We start from the raw sequence: 15359 nt of genomic DNA on the forward strand, positions 1-15359 counted from the left end.
GCTCCTAACTGTGGCTCAAAAAAGTTCTTTTGTATTCAGTTTATTTTTGCATATGACACAATAAATGTTCTATGCAAATGTATCTTGCACTTGGTTCACAGGTATATTTGCCAGGTATTTCTAAACGATTCTTTTGTCTGATTTAATTTCCTCAAGTTAAATTCTAGAGTTAGAAGTTTTGACAACAGAGTGTCGAGTTGTAGATTTTGGACATTTTGAAAACAGCATGTCAAGGTTTGGATTTGGAAGTTTGGCAACAGAGTGCATATGACCCAGCAAATGTTCCTTCTATGCAAAGAATCACATACTTCACAGGAATGAGGTTTATTTTTATTCAATTATTTTATTTAAGGTGTTTGGCGCATCCAAACTTCATCTCATACATTTCAACCAACAAATAATTTAAAATTTCTTTCTCTTTTTGAGGAATTGTTTGAATCTCTCTTGCACTTGGTTCACCAGATATATTTGCGAGGTAGTGTTTAAAATGTTTTTGTCTGATTTAAGTTCCTCCTATAATTACTGGAATACGGATTTTCTAAAAGATTACAGTTCTTTTCTCTGTCGTACATAAAACCCTGGTATTTTGTTATATTTTTCTCATGCTGTTTAACCAAATAATATTGGAGACATTAACTTCTAAGGTTCATTCTTTCTCCTTCTATGTTCTATTAAAGTTCTTTTGTATTCAGTATATTTTTGCATATGGCACAACAAATGTATGCAAATCTCTATTGTACTTGGTTCACCAGGTATATTTGCTTGGTAGTTTTTAAAATTCCTTTGTCTACCTTGATATTAGTGGCAATACCCTCTTTTAAACCAGTCTATAAAACCTTCCTTATTTATAAAGTCCAGGGTGAATAAGTCCAGAAAATATTTGTCATGCTATTGTTTGGCTCATTTGTCCAATTTTCTGTAATGGAAGTTCTGGAGTATTTTTAAAGACTCGTTTTGGTGGTTTGTCTTACTGGCTTTGTTGAATAATTAACATTGTTAAAAGTTAATTACTTATTATCGATCTGTCTTTCTATTTATCTATCTATTCAATATTCTTAAAATAGTTTATATTGGAAATAATTTATTTTTTATAGAATAAAGTGTAGCAATGGGTTTTAGCTGAAGATGTTTATATAAATTAGCTAGGTAAAATATTAAAATAACCTTAAACATGCGTATGTGACAAGGTCATGTTAGGGATATGTGTGCTTTTTAATCATAACATAACGGAAGTAAGTAGACTCTTTGTGAAGACCATTTGAGACAACAGAAACACATTTATATTATAAAAAATAGTGTTGTTCTGTGGTTTCACAAAAGAAGGAAGAACAGATGTCTCAATTGGATGGTGTTCGGTCATTTCATGTTTCATCGCGGATATCAGCAGGAAGATATAAGAACTCTTGAAGAAAGAAGGTATGAAGCATATTTTATTCTTTTTATATATGAACTGTACGATATACCCGTGTGATGACTCTCTGATACAATATGACTCAGTTTATACGTCGATATCTAATCCCCCTCCCTAAACAACATACATATGATCTACACATTTATCTGATCCCATTATAAGAACACATCTCCACACCGTTCAATACTATATAAATGTTTTAATATCAAATCCACCTCATCTTCCTCCATATACAATAGCTCTTGCTACGTGATGCCAGTATACAACTTATACCAGGTATGTGTTTTGGAAGATAATCAGATATTGTTTCTCATATGTGTTAGCATATGACACAATAAATCTGACTTCTGTCCAAAGGAAACACGTACTTCACAAGGTTTGTCTCTGTTGTTTTTAATTTTCTTATCACTTTTTCCTGGGGATGGGGCATTCTACCAGATGCCAAACATTCTCCATAAGTTTAGTTACTCCAACCAAGATTTTTAAAGATTCTATCCGTCATTTAAGTGATATTGATACACTTTGTATTTCTTTTGCACTTGATTCATCGAGTATATTCGTCAGAATATTCTTGAAATTATTTTCATTAGCTCTGTTGCTCTTATGATGACTGAGCTAATGGATATATTCTTAAGATTCCGGGTTCTTTTCATGTTATACATAAGTCCTTGCTATTTTATTTTTTCTTTGTGCTCTGTTTAGGCCAGCATCATTAAGGAGGCTTACATCAACTAGGGTTGCCACATTCTCCTTCTTGTCCCATACCACTAGTAAAATAAAGTACATAGTATATCATTTATTTCCAACTGCTTTTTTGGGACATGTTCCTAAGATTTGCTATTCAGGTTTTGTCGCTTGTGTTTCATATGACACAAAATATTTGACTCGAGTGCAAAAAAGAACATACTTCACGAAAATGTAGTTTCTATTCTGTATGTTTTTTTCATATGACTCAACAAACTTGACTTCCTTTTAAAAAAAGTAAATCATACGTCATAGGATTATGGTTTGCCTCCCATATGTGTTTTCATATGACTTAACAAAGTTGATTTCCGTGCAAAAGAAGAATGACATACTTCACAAGAATGTGGTTTCTCTCCTGTATGTGTTTTCATATGATACAACAAACTTGACTTCCATGCAAACGAAGAACCACATACTTCACATGAATGTGGTTTGTCACCAGTGTGTGTTTTCATATGACTCAACAAATTTGACTTACGTGCAAAAGAAGAACCACATACCTCACAAGAATGTGGTTTCTCTCCCGTATGTGTTTTCATATGATTCAACAAAGTTGACTTCAGTGCAAAAGAAGAACCACATACTTCACAAGAATGTGGTTTCTCTCCAGTATGTGTTTTCATATGATACAACAAACTTGACTTCCATGCAAAACAAGAACCACATACTTCACATGAATGTGGTTTGTCACCAGTGTGTGTTTTCATATGATTCAACAAAATTGACTTCCGTGCAAAAGAAGAACCACATACTTCACACGAATGTGGTTTCTCCCCTGTATGTACTTTTATATGATTCAACAAAGTTGACTTTTGTGCAAAAGAAGAACCACATACTTCACATGAATGTGGTTTCTGTCCCATATGTGTTTTCATATGATTCAACAAACTTGACTTCCATGGAAAAGAAGAACCACATACTTCACAGGAATGTGGTTTCTCTCCGATATGCAATTTTATATGATACAACAAAGCTGATTTCCATGCAAAAGAAGAACCACATTCTTCACAAGAATGGGGTTTCTCTCCGGTATGTGTTCTCATATGACTCAACAACTGTGACTTTTGTGCAAAAGAAGAACCACATACTTCACAGGAATGTGGTTTGTCCCCCGTATGTGTTTTCATGTGACTCACTAAATTTGACTTGTCTGCAAAAGAAGAACCACATACTTCACAATAATGTGGTTTCTCTCCCGTATGTGTTCTCATGTGACTCAACAACTGTGACTTCTGTGCAAAAGAAGAACCACATACTTCACAAGAGTGTGGTTTCTCTCCCGTGTGTGTTTTCATATGACTCAACAAATTTGACTTCCGTGCAAAAAAAGAACCACATATGTCACAAGAATATGGTTGGTCTCCCATGTTTGATTGCATCTGATTCAACAAAAGTATACTGAACTGAGTGTGGTAAGCTGTTAAGTTCCAAATTTAGTTTAGTTTATTTCTATGAAGGAATTTAGTATTAATTTAAAACTTTTTCAATTACCAATGAGGAACGGTCCTTCTCATCAATTAATGTATTTCTGTTCAATGCTGCAAATTCTGGAAATATACAATAAATTTGAAAAAGTAAAATTCATGTGGTAAAATTCAATTTATTATGTTTATTTTTATTAAAAATATCCACAACATTTATCATTAATTAAATTCAAAATAAAATGAGCATAGTATTATGCAATACTAGTTAGTTAACAAAATTAACTTGTTTCTATTGTCAAATACTAAACTTAAATTTTCACATTTCTTCATTTTAGAAATTAGATGATTGATTACTCATATTATTTCATTCTTCAGAATACTGTTCTCATCTCGTAGCATTAGCGATGTCTGCAAAAAATCCTATGTAATTTGAAATTTTATTTTCAATCTCACTGGGTATTGAAAATCAATATTTAATATTTAAGCAGCATAGCTCTCTTGGACTTAGAGTCTGCAATTTTGGGAGTTTTCCTTGAATTAGTCTGTGGCAATACTCTGGTGAAAGGACATGCCACTTCTTTTCAATTTTTCTCCAAAGTTATTTCATATTAAGATTTCATCATTGTGTTGATGTTGCTTGGTGTAATGCGATACGTTTTTTATAGGATTGAGGTCTGGAGAGTCTGCAGGCCAATCTGAACACGAAATATAATTCTTTTCAAGAAACATCCAAATGCCAGCCAAAGTAATGTAGAAAATTCTCAGCTAACATATTCATGAACTTTGGCGAATTAATTCGACCTTGAAAGCGAAATATAGGCCCTGGACCAATTGCACTAATAAGGGGCACACCAAAACTGAACCTCTACCACCTTGCAACTGTGTACATTGGATTAATGTCGATTACTTTAGTAGAAGTCACAGAAGACAGTGGATTCTAGCTGAGATCATGGGTCCAGCCAGTTCCGAAAGATATAAAATTCTGCAGGAAGCATATCCAAGGAAATGGGGGTGTTTCATCCTTGTGATGCCTGATAAATGACACAAGTAAAATGGGCGCATAACATTCCTTTTCAATAAGATTTCAAGGAGAGAATTATAGATCTCTGGTGGATAGGGGAGCAGAGGTGTCAGTAATAAAATGTTTAAAGCACTTAGACAGAGACCTAACTATGCAATGAAAACATTAGTTTAAAAACAGCTAATAGGTCCCCATTAATTGTAGAAGGGCTCGTTCGATTTAAATTAGGATAGGAAGTCAGTCTATCCACAAAGACTTCTTTGTTACAGAGAATCCCAACACAAGTGTTTTACTAAACCACAACTTAAGAAAAAATGGGTTAGGATGTACTTTGATTTAGAAACAATAAGACTATTTGATGAGTATATCGCTCTGGAAGATGATGTCTATATTTCATCAATAGTTCAGTTAGCAATGAGAATTACATTAAAACACCAGCATCTGCATACATACTTGAGAAGGAGCTTCAAAATAACTAAGTGTAGTGTGACTGGTAACATTATCGAGATTACCATGAATGATGAAAAAAAGAGAAATAATTTGAAGGGAATAAAAATACCTTAAGAATTCAAGTTGGAAGTTGATATGTTGTTGAAGTAGAATAGAGATTTTTCTTGGAAGGAACTGATATGCTGGAGAAGCATATCAATATTGGAAGGCATGAATTCATACTGAGACGCCCGTATTGAAAACCACTAAAGCAATAAAAGTTGGTAGACGTACAGAATAGACGAAATGCCCATATTTCATCAATAGTTCAGTTACTGGTCATTGACGATATACTAGCCTTGCTTGGGTCAGCAAAATATTTCTCAAAATTAGATCTAAAGTCAGGGTTAAACTAGCAGCTTAAATTAAGGATGATAAAAAGAAAACTGTGTTCAACTGCCACCAGAGTTTATTTCAGTTTAATATGATGCTGCTCAGACTTACAAATGCATTCAAGGTCTTTCAATAATTAATGTTCATAGTTATGCAGGGACAGCAAGATTATGCATTGCTGTATTTGGATGATATTTTAAGATCCTAAAATACGATCACATAGATACTAGCCAGTTTATGTAATTTATTTCATTTACTCAGATACGCTGAAAACTCACTTAGATCACATAGATAAGCTACAAGCCAGTTTACATAAGCACAACCTCAGGTTGAAAGCCAAAAAGTGTGAAGCTTTTTCGAGAGAAGTACAGTATCTAGTATTCAAAGTAAGTGAACAGAGTATAGAGTCAGACCTTGATAAAGTCAAATGGATAAAATTAGAGATTTAATCAATATCAAGTCATGAAAAGTCACTTAGATCACATAGATACAATACAAACCAGTTTACATATGCACAAACTCAGGTTGAAAGTTATAAAGGTTTTTAGAAGAGAAGTACAGCATCCGTGGTTCAAAGTAAGCGAACAGGGTATAAAGAAAAATCTTAACAAAGTCAAATTATCAATGAATTAGTAATGTCATTAATATCACGTCATATTATCAACGATTTATAAAAAAAATTCTGAGACAAGCGAGCCTGAGTGAGGAAATATGCAAGGTTCCACTGGGAAAACACCTGCTAGTCTGCCTTTGATAGCCTTGTCATGATCAGAGGAATGGTAAAAAGGTTGAAAAACCCATTTACTTGTTATGACATAAAGTTATTGATATGCAGACGGGATGGTCGACTATAGAAAAAGCATACATGATATACTACGCCCTTAATAAGTTGATTCATTATTTGCATAGTGCAAAGTTTCTTATTTATACTGATCACAGACTGCTAGAATATTTATTAAACTTGCCTATACAGAATAGGAAAATACAGACGTACATTACCTGAAATGGAAGGAAAATGTTTGTGTGGATCTCTTGTCATGCACCGTGGATTAGATGTTCAACGATAATAATAGATGGTAGAAATTACTTGGAAGTCATATAAGAATATCACTTGGATGTCCTATATTCTGGAGTGTGGATTTAAGAGGCTGATAAGGAAATTTTTAGATTTAAAGATGCAGATGAAGAAGTCGTCTAAAATGGAACAGAAATAGTTCATAGTGATAGAGGAGATATTATATTACTTGTCAAACCCCAACGATTAACTATTATTAAGGTTATATATCCTGTCGCATCATAGAAAAAAACTGTATGATGACAATAATCGTCATATGGGCGTGGAAAAAGTGTCTCTGGCCATCTTCATTTAAGGAGGTGAATGAATACGTAGGCAAATGTATTTCATGCCAAACCAGAAGTCTGAAGGAAGCAACAACCTTTTGGATATTTCTAGGCCCTACCCTACAGCTTCAGGTAACTAGTACATAGTGACGTTCGTCGATATTCATAGTGCTTGGCAAGAGGCTTGTGTGGTCCATAATAAAGTCCTCTCTCTTTATATATGCAGAAATGGTGTAGCATCTGTTGTTGGATGGAATTCTCCGCAGATTCGGGTCACCACCCCAGTTCTTAACAGAAAATGGGTCCAAAAATGTTAACAAAGTGATGAAGGCTACCTTCATCGATAACCGGAATAAAAATAATACAATTTTCACAAACGTTTTTATTCAATCATTTCATTTGCATTGAAATAGTGAGTCTTTATTGCACAAGTGGCCGTCTGTTAGAAAATAGCAAGGCAGAAGCAGAAAATTATCTGTTGATCTATCTGTTTATCTAATTATCTCTGTATCTATCTGTCTATATAATCACCTATCTAGCGATGAGTTGACAACAGATTTGATGTAATTTTCGATGACATATTATGTGTTCCAGTTTGTGCAAGCATAGCTGAAGTTGGATTAGAAATGTTCAGAAGATAGATGGGATTAAATGTCACTCTGTGAAGGAGACGTCTCAAAATAGAAGCATAGAAGAAATCCCCAATCCAAAGATATAAAATCCTACACCGTCCAAGGTCCTGTCTTGAAGCATTCCTTTAAACAGATTCGAGCTCCCCAAGGACGTATGACAAACCTACCAGAAGTCCGTTACACAACAAACACAACATACATAGTAACACGTCAACAATAAAACCAACTACCATTTTAATTTTTCTTTTTTTTTGTTACACAACCAACACTTGTGCTTTAGCACACACATGCTAGCCAAGTAAGGAAAATTATTGCAAGAAAAACAAAAACAAGTTTTTGACATATAAAAAATACATGTAAAGAAAAAAACGTTGTGATTTATTCATATCATTTAGATTATTTGGACGATTATTCTCATCTTAAATGTTATTTTTTTCAATGTCTGCACAATAAATAACACTCAAGATGAGAACAGTAGTCTGAATAATCTAAATAAGACAAAGAATCATTCCTTATTTAAAAAAATTCAGAATCGTAATATTGTAATTTGTTTAAGGATCATAATTATTTTTTTTAATTTAGTCAAAGTTATTTGTAAGGTTTGTTGAATGTATTTCTGAGAGAACTAAAAAAATACAACATAATAAGTTTGTTTAATGTATTCTTTAAACAAAGGAAGAGAAAATTTGATACCTGCATTTCCAAATTAATTAACAGGAAAACTGTTTGGTATACTTACGTGTGTAAACAATTTCTAATACATCGATCCCTCATATTGAAACTAATCCATGGCTAAATTCACAAAATTGGTTGAAAAGTCGATGTTTCCAAAATGGGTGATCGATTTACTAGCACTTTATATTAAAAACAGAGCACAACTTAAAAATTGTAAATATTGAAATTTTTTTTTGATAATCTGGCAGATTAGTGACAAGTAGACAGAAGCGTATAACTTTCCTGCATGCGTCAAACATTTTATTTTAAACCAGTGAAAAGCATTTAAAATTCATAATTTTTTATCATTGTTAACTATAAAGAAGTTGTTCTGGTCAATGTCTAAAGTCTTTACTGAAAACGAATATATGCTTTAACAGTGGCGCAGAAAAATAGGTTTTATGATATGAAAAATTTACTTTTTAAAAAGTGGTGTATCAGTTTTCATTATAGATTTAACGTAAAATGAACACCCACTTTATGGCAACCTAGTGAGTTAAGCTAAAAGTTTTTTTCTTCTAATTTCATCTTTTAATAAAGCCCGTGGATATTAAAGAACAGAAAAAAGAGAAAAATCTGTATACAGATGTGTCATTCCTTATGTTATCAGTGGTGACCATTTCTGCATGTGCAAGCATTTGCATATTTTTGCACAAAGCAGTTTTCTGATTAAGCAGTGTAATTCCTTATCCTTATTCAGTAGTGGGCAATTCTTTACATTGTGAAATATTCGAAAAACGACTTCTTATCAACAAAGTTTAATGGGATATTCTTTTCCAGCTTACAAAAAAACTATAGAAATCGTCATGTTAAAGGTGATTGTTAAGGTCGAAAGTAAGTAAAAATTTACTAAAACGGCTTTCAGGAAGCCCCCCCCCCAATTATCATCGTTTGGCCTAAAAGTGGGTGCTCATTTGGTGCTAGTGCAGTTATTGATCAGCGTTATTTTTAAAATAGTATTTTCAAGTTTAATTAAAGTTTTATACCTGTTTTTATTAAATTGTATGGTTAAAGTATAGAATACGTACAAAAGACCCTCGTCTCCCAATGTTAAGAACGGCTTTCCAAAAATAACATTATTTCAGCATGGATCAATAAGTGCACTAGTACCGCTCATTTTACATAAAATTTATATTAAAAAGTGATTCCAATTATTTCTTCATATCATGAAATCTAATTCAATTCTGCGTCACTTCTGAATTATATATTCGTTTTATTGTAAAGATTTTTTTGTTTGCTTTACGTCAGAGTCTAGACATTGATCGTTGTTTTTTATGTTTTAGTATTGAAAATAAAATAATAGATTAATAATAATCCACTGAGAAAATTTTAAAAAGATGACAACAAAAACCATTAAACAATGAAAAACATTTAAGATTTATATATATTTTTTTTGTCTTTGGTAAACAAAAAACAACATAATTTTAAAATATTTAAAATTTATAAAATTATTAATTTTTTCTTTAGTACACGATAAATAATTTTTTTATGTTTAAGTCAGTATTGAAAACAAAAAAAAAACATTGACAGCGAAAAGTGTTAATAAATCAACATTTCATTAAGATTATTCGCTTAGTAAATGTAGTTATCTCCCTTATATTTTTACGTATTCTGCAAATGCGCAAAAATCGTTACTAAATTCATGTAGTAATACTTACGTTTTTGGTTTATAATCTGCTTTCGATTAACTTAATCTGCTTTTATAAAGGAAACGATTTTTCAAATGTGATTGACTTTACAAGCTCAACTTAACATTCAAGATGACGAACGGAAGAGCAAGTTCGCAGAAAACAAAATTGAAGAAGAAAAAAAAATTATTTCGAAATAGAGCCGATTTATTTGGTGAATGTCACAGATAAAATTATTATTATTTTATTTAATATTTTAAAAACAGATTACAAGGTTTATCTTTATTAATTCTATAATTCGTTGCACGTGCAATTTAATGGTGGAAACTGATAGTTTTTAAAGCCGCCTTTTCGTATTTTTATTTATTTATGTTTTAGAATCCCGGTTTTTCTTTTGTTTTATTGTGTTTGAAACATTTAAGCCTATCTGGTGTTTGTGCAGTTTACTAAACACATTTAAAATGAAGATATTGAAAAAGAAACATATTGTACGTGCCTGAAGTAGTAAAGTTAATATGGAGTTAAAAAAATACGTGAAATGTTTTTACGGTGTCGTTAGAAACTTAACCTTAACTTGAAAGATTAATAATAGTTTTTTTTTTTTTACTATTTCAGAGATAATTAGTAAAGTAAAGTCTTAAAATATTGATTTAAAAAATACACCTTGTTTGTGCACAAAAAAGAAAGATTGAATTAGACCCCGCCCCCCCCCCCGGCCTTGCCAAAACAACCAATCAACGCACGCATCCGTATTTGTCTAAATTAATAATTTTAAAATAATTAATTAATTATTATTAAAAATAATACCAGTTTCAATTATTTTTCTTAATCGTCATGGATTTAATTTTTTTACTTTGTTTGTTTTTAGGATTATAAAAACATTTTTACGCTGATGTGGTGCGCCGGTGCGGTGCGTGCCCAGAAAACTCGTCCGGGAAAACTTGTCTCCGGAAAACCCGTACCCGGAAAACTCGTACCGGAAAAATTCCCCCTTTTTACTAGCTAGGAAAACTGGTCCCTTATTGAATAAATATCGATTGAAAACACAAGGAGATATTGTTTTTTCTGGAGGCGAGTTTTCCGAGTACGAGTTTTCCGGAGACGAGTTTTCCTAAATTCGCTGATGTCTACACCAAGCGGTATCAGAATTTTTGTAGGAATTTTTGACACCCCTAACACGAAACTGCGAATACAATATAAAAATCTCGGAATTTCTCTGTTAAAAGTGGGTTATTTATTTTCTTTATGGATTATACTTCCAAAATAAACTATTACAGTTGTTTTAAAAGTAATAGACATATTTTTTTTTTAAAAAACAGTAATGAATTTTCCGAACTCAATATTTTTCAATTTTTAAACTTTAAAAATCTATCAAAATTTTTCTATTGATTCTATTTTTACGATATTTTCAGGGTCAATGTGAAATTTTATGTTCTTTCCAATAAATCGAATATAATATTTTAGACAAACGTTTTTTTTTTAATTCACGCCCCCCAAGTGTCACCCATTTTGAAATGTCTATTAAAAAGTAAATTTATTTTGAATAGTTTTATATATCACAAATTGAAGAGAAAAGGTCAGTAAATAATATATTCAAATTTAAAACAAAAAAAATCGCTTTTTTAGAAATTTACCTGTAAAGTCCGAAGTTTAAAACCTTTTTTTTTTTTTAAAAAACACATTGTTTTTTTTTTTGTTTTTTTTAATAAAACCTTGGTCCTTGCTCCTTTAATTGAAAAAAGAAATTAGGGCTTGAATTACATTTTTCGAGGAGTTATAAGCTTGGAAAGATGGGGTGGAATTATTCACTATTTTCACGAAATTTCTGACACTGCTACAACACCATCATTCATACAAGAAAAATATTATAATATTACATTTGAAATTTTTGTGATAACTTTTATCAATGAAACCACATTAAATATTTTTATAATTGTATTATTATTTGTGAAAATATTGCTTATCATAATGTTCCTGAAATATTAAAAATATATTTTATTGTTAACATCTACAATGATTTTTTATATATAGAAAAAAGCAAACAGGTATTTATGAGTTATTTTTTTAGTTCTTAAATTTTAAATTTAATAAAAGTGTTTTGGTTTAAAAAAAATAATACATTTTCACTAAAATTAAAAAAAAATAAGTATTTTCTGTGATGGTTAATAAATACTGAAAATTTCATTAAAAATTTGTTTATTTCCTGAATTTTGGTGAATTTTGAAACGAGGGAAGGGATCAAAATGTTCACGCATTTTGATGATCGGCCATTCATTTTGCACGTACTTAAGTTTAACTCATCTGATCCCAAGTTATAAGCTTCGAAAGATATGAGAGGCGTGCAATAAGTATTGCCTCTGACCCACTTCCAGTAGTCAGACCTAGTTGAAATTTTGCATGTGCAATGATTTATATATCTACGGGATAAGTAGCAAATTAAAGCTCTGAAATAATTGTAGTTTCTGTTTTACTGGTGCTTGAACTGAGTCAGTGTGAAATGGAGCCTGTTGAATGTCGAGCAGTGATCCAGTTTGTGTATTTGAAAGGACGCACAACACAGGAGACTTTTCATGAAATGAAAGAAATTTATCGTGATAATGCCTCATCATATGACCTTGCAAAACGCTGGCATCGTGAATTCAAACATGGCCGGAAGTCTGTGGAAACGGCTCCCAGATATGGTCGCCCTCCCTTTTGCCATTGATGAGGCATCTGTCCGTCAAGTTGAGGCTGCTATTTTGGAAGATCGGCGCATTACTATTCGCCAAATAGCCCAAGATGTGAAGATTAGTACAGGGTCTGTGGAAACTGTTTTATGAACATTTGCATATGAATAAGATGTCTTCCAGATGGATTCCCAGGTTGCTCACGCTATTCCAGAAGCGAGTGCTCGAGGATGAATTTGGAGATGTGCCAAGAAGATGAGTCAAAGTTTTTCAAAAGACTGATTACACAGGATGAAACCTGGGTTCATCACTATGATCCAGTGACCAAAGCTCAGTCAATGGAGTGGAAGCACTTGAACTCACCACCTCCAAAGAAGGCAAGGGTGCAGCCCTCCGCTGGTAAGGTCATGCTCACAGCACGGAGTAGTGATGACAGATTTCCTGGCAAAGGTACCACAATTACAGGAGCCTATTATGCTTCACTTTTGAGGAAATTAAGGGAAGCTATCAAAATCAAGAGGCGGGGCAAGATCAGCAAAGGTATCTCTGCTTCTCACTACTTAACATGGTGTCTGTGGGATTTCTCTCTTCGGAATGGCCCATATACACTCAGTGAACACTTCCAACACATGTTCCGCAAAAAACACGGAGTATAATACTCTAGACGCTAGTCTTATGTACACCCTCGTCTCTGCACAGAAGAGACATTTATCGAACCATGTGGATTTAAACAAGCTCGGAATTTTGATAAAACCTATTCATCAATAAACATGGCGTATGCAAGTCCACCACCAGAAAAATGGAAATGGATGGCGATTTGCAAGAAAAATGGGCGCTTTTCAATCAAACATGGGAGAACTACGCGGCCACAGTACTTTGAACCCAAACAGAACATCATATACCAACGGTGTATGTTTAATTCATGTACACAGGAACAGGACATAAAAGTTGATGCGTATTTGATCAAACTGAGACACTTAATCAAAACATGTGACTACGGTGCCCTTGAGGATGAGCTATTGCATAGTAACATCCACCAGTAATAAACATGTTCAGGCCAGGCTCCTCAGTGAATCTGGACTCACTCTAAACAAGGTGACAGACATTTGCAGGAGCACTGGACATGCTGAACAACAGCTCGACAAACTGAACAACCCAACAGAAACTATCCACTACACCAAGGTAGGTAAGAAAAGGCCACAATAATTCATAAAACCTTATGCAAATTCCAAATTGACACTGGGGTCAGCTGTAGTACCTTTGCCTTTGCTGACTGCAAATACATTACTAAAGCACCGCTACAACCGATTCTGACAATGTTGAAGCTGTATGACAACGCTATACCTAAACCTTTGGGCTCAATAACACTCCATTGTGAAGTGAAGGGAATAAAAAAAGGCCACCTTCCAAGTTGTGGATAGCAACTCACCATCATTACTTTCTGGACAGGCTTGCTCTGCACTGAAGTTCATAGCTTTTAACACAGCATGTCTGCGACAGCTAAGTGAAATAAAGGAGGCAAAAGCAATTACAAAAGAAGAAATCCTCAGCAACTACAGCGACATTTTCTCTGGACTGGGAAGGCTACCAGGTGAATATAAAATTGAAATAATGCAAAATAGTCCTCACTGAGTCCCTCTGCCACTTAAAGCTGAGTTAAAAAGAAAACTTGACGAAATGGTCAACGAAGGAATAATACCTGGGTCACTAAGGCAACTTCATGGATCAACCACCTAGTTGCCATATGCGAATATGAAGAAAGCCAGGCTCTTCTCAGTTGACTGCTTCCTTCAGGTCGTTCTAGACGAGCTATCCTCATAGTTAACGACATACTGGACCCGTTTTTGGCAGGATATGGTGGCTTCACATGCCATATGGAATCAGCTCAGCTCCCGAAGAATGACAGCGACGATGCGACTACTATTTTGAAGGACTCAATTACATACTTTATGGTTCTGGTGATAGCGATGCGGTAGCTGAAAAAAGCCATGACGCTACCTTTATGGCACTTCTAGAAAGGTGACACAAAGAATGAGTAACGCTCAACCCTTATAAGTTCAACTTAAATAAACCTCTGTTAGCTACGTGGGACATATTTCAGTGCACAAAGGTTGGTATCGGATCCGGTCAAAGTCAAAGCAATATCAGAGATGCAACGCACTAGGACATCCAAGGCGTTCAGTGATTACTAGGAATCTTAAACTACCTCGCCAAGTTTGCACTCAGACTCAGTACAGTATGTGAACCACTGCGATACTGGACAAGGAATCTCTCTTTGACTGGCTGCCACAACATAAACCAGCATTTATTCAGATTAAAAAAAACAAACTCATCAACAAATCGTCTATTTTTCACTATTATAACGTCAATAAGGAGGTCTTACTTGAATGTGACAGCTCAGAAGTCAGTTTCGGGGCAGTCCTAACGAAGGAAGGACATTCCGTTGCATATTGATCCCGAGAACTCACAAAAACGTAACGAAAGTATGCCCAGATTGAGAAAGAGTGTCTTGCCATCGTATTCGCCGCAGAATGTTTGAACAATACATTCTTGGTAAAGAGAAAGTCAAAACATTCAACCATAAACCACTGGAGACAATACTCGCAAAACTCATTCATGTGAACTCAAAGAGACTCTAGAGGATGCGGCTAAGGCTCCATAAATACTGCTTAGACGTGAAATACAAACCAGGACCCCAAATGTACATCAGTGATACCCTGTCTCGTGCGTCACTACCTACGTCTGAAACCACAACAGAAGAGAACTGCACCATATTATGACTGCAAGACAGAAATTCACAAGAAACTTGGAAAACATAAATATGGAAGACGGCCTCTTTGTCACAGACCACCGCCTCTCACATATTTGAGAAGAGACCAGTCATGACACAACACTACAGACACTAATAAAAATCACAAAAAGGGGTTGGCCTGAAGACAAAAACGACAGTCCACTA

General features: G+C 33.9%; 2 protein-coding genes across 2 annotated transcripts in view; both read right to left on the bottom strand.

The window, feature by feature from the left end:
* LOC145271192 (uncharacterized) overlaps window positions 1–15359 on the bottom strand; it is a 144883-nt gene that overhangs the window by 108740 nt on the left and 20784 nt on the right. The window lies entirely within an intron of this gene.
* Window positions 1469–9869, bottom strand: LOC145271028 (uncharacterized). Its single transcript, XM_080126585.1, has 2 exons — window positions 9768–9869; window positions 1469–3702 (listed from the first exon to the last, which is right to left on the bottom strand). Exon 2 carries the CDS (start codon window positions 3532–3534, stop codon window positions 2413–2415), a length of 1122 nt encoding a protein of 373 aa, XP_079982711.1. The 5' UTR covers window positions 3535–3702; window positions 9768–9869; the 3' UTR covers window positions 1469–2412.

Source organism: Euprymna scolopes, chromosome 46, assembly GCF_053919585.1.
Source record: "Euprymna scolopes isolate OS-2025 chromosome 46, ASM5391958v1, whole genome shotgun sequence".
Lineage (NCBI taxonomy): Eukaryota > Metazoa > Mollusca > Cephalopoda > Sepiida > Sepiolidae > Euprymna > Euprymna scolopes.

What these genes read in the sequence shown, in the direction of transcription:
- LOC145271028 (XM_080126585.1), bottom strand. Translation starts at nt 3,534, where the DNA reads ATGCAATCAAACATGGGAGACCAACCATATTCTTGTGACATATGTGGT.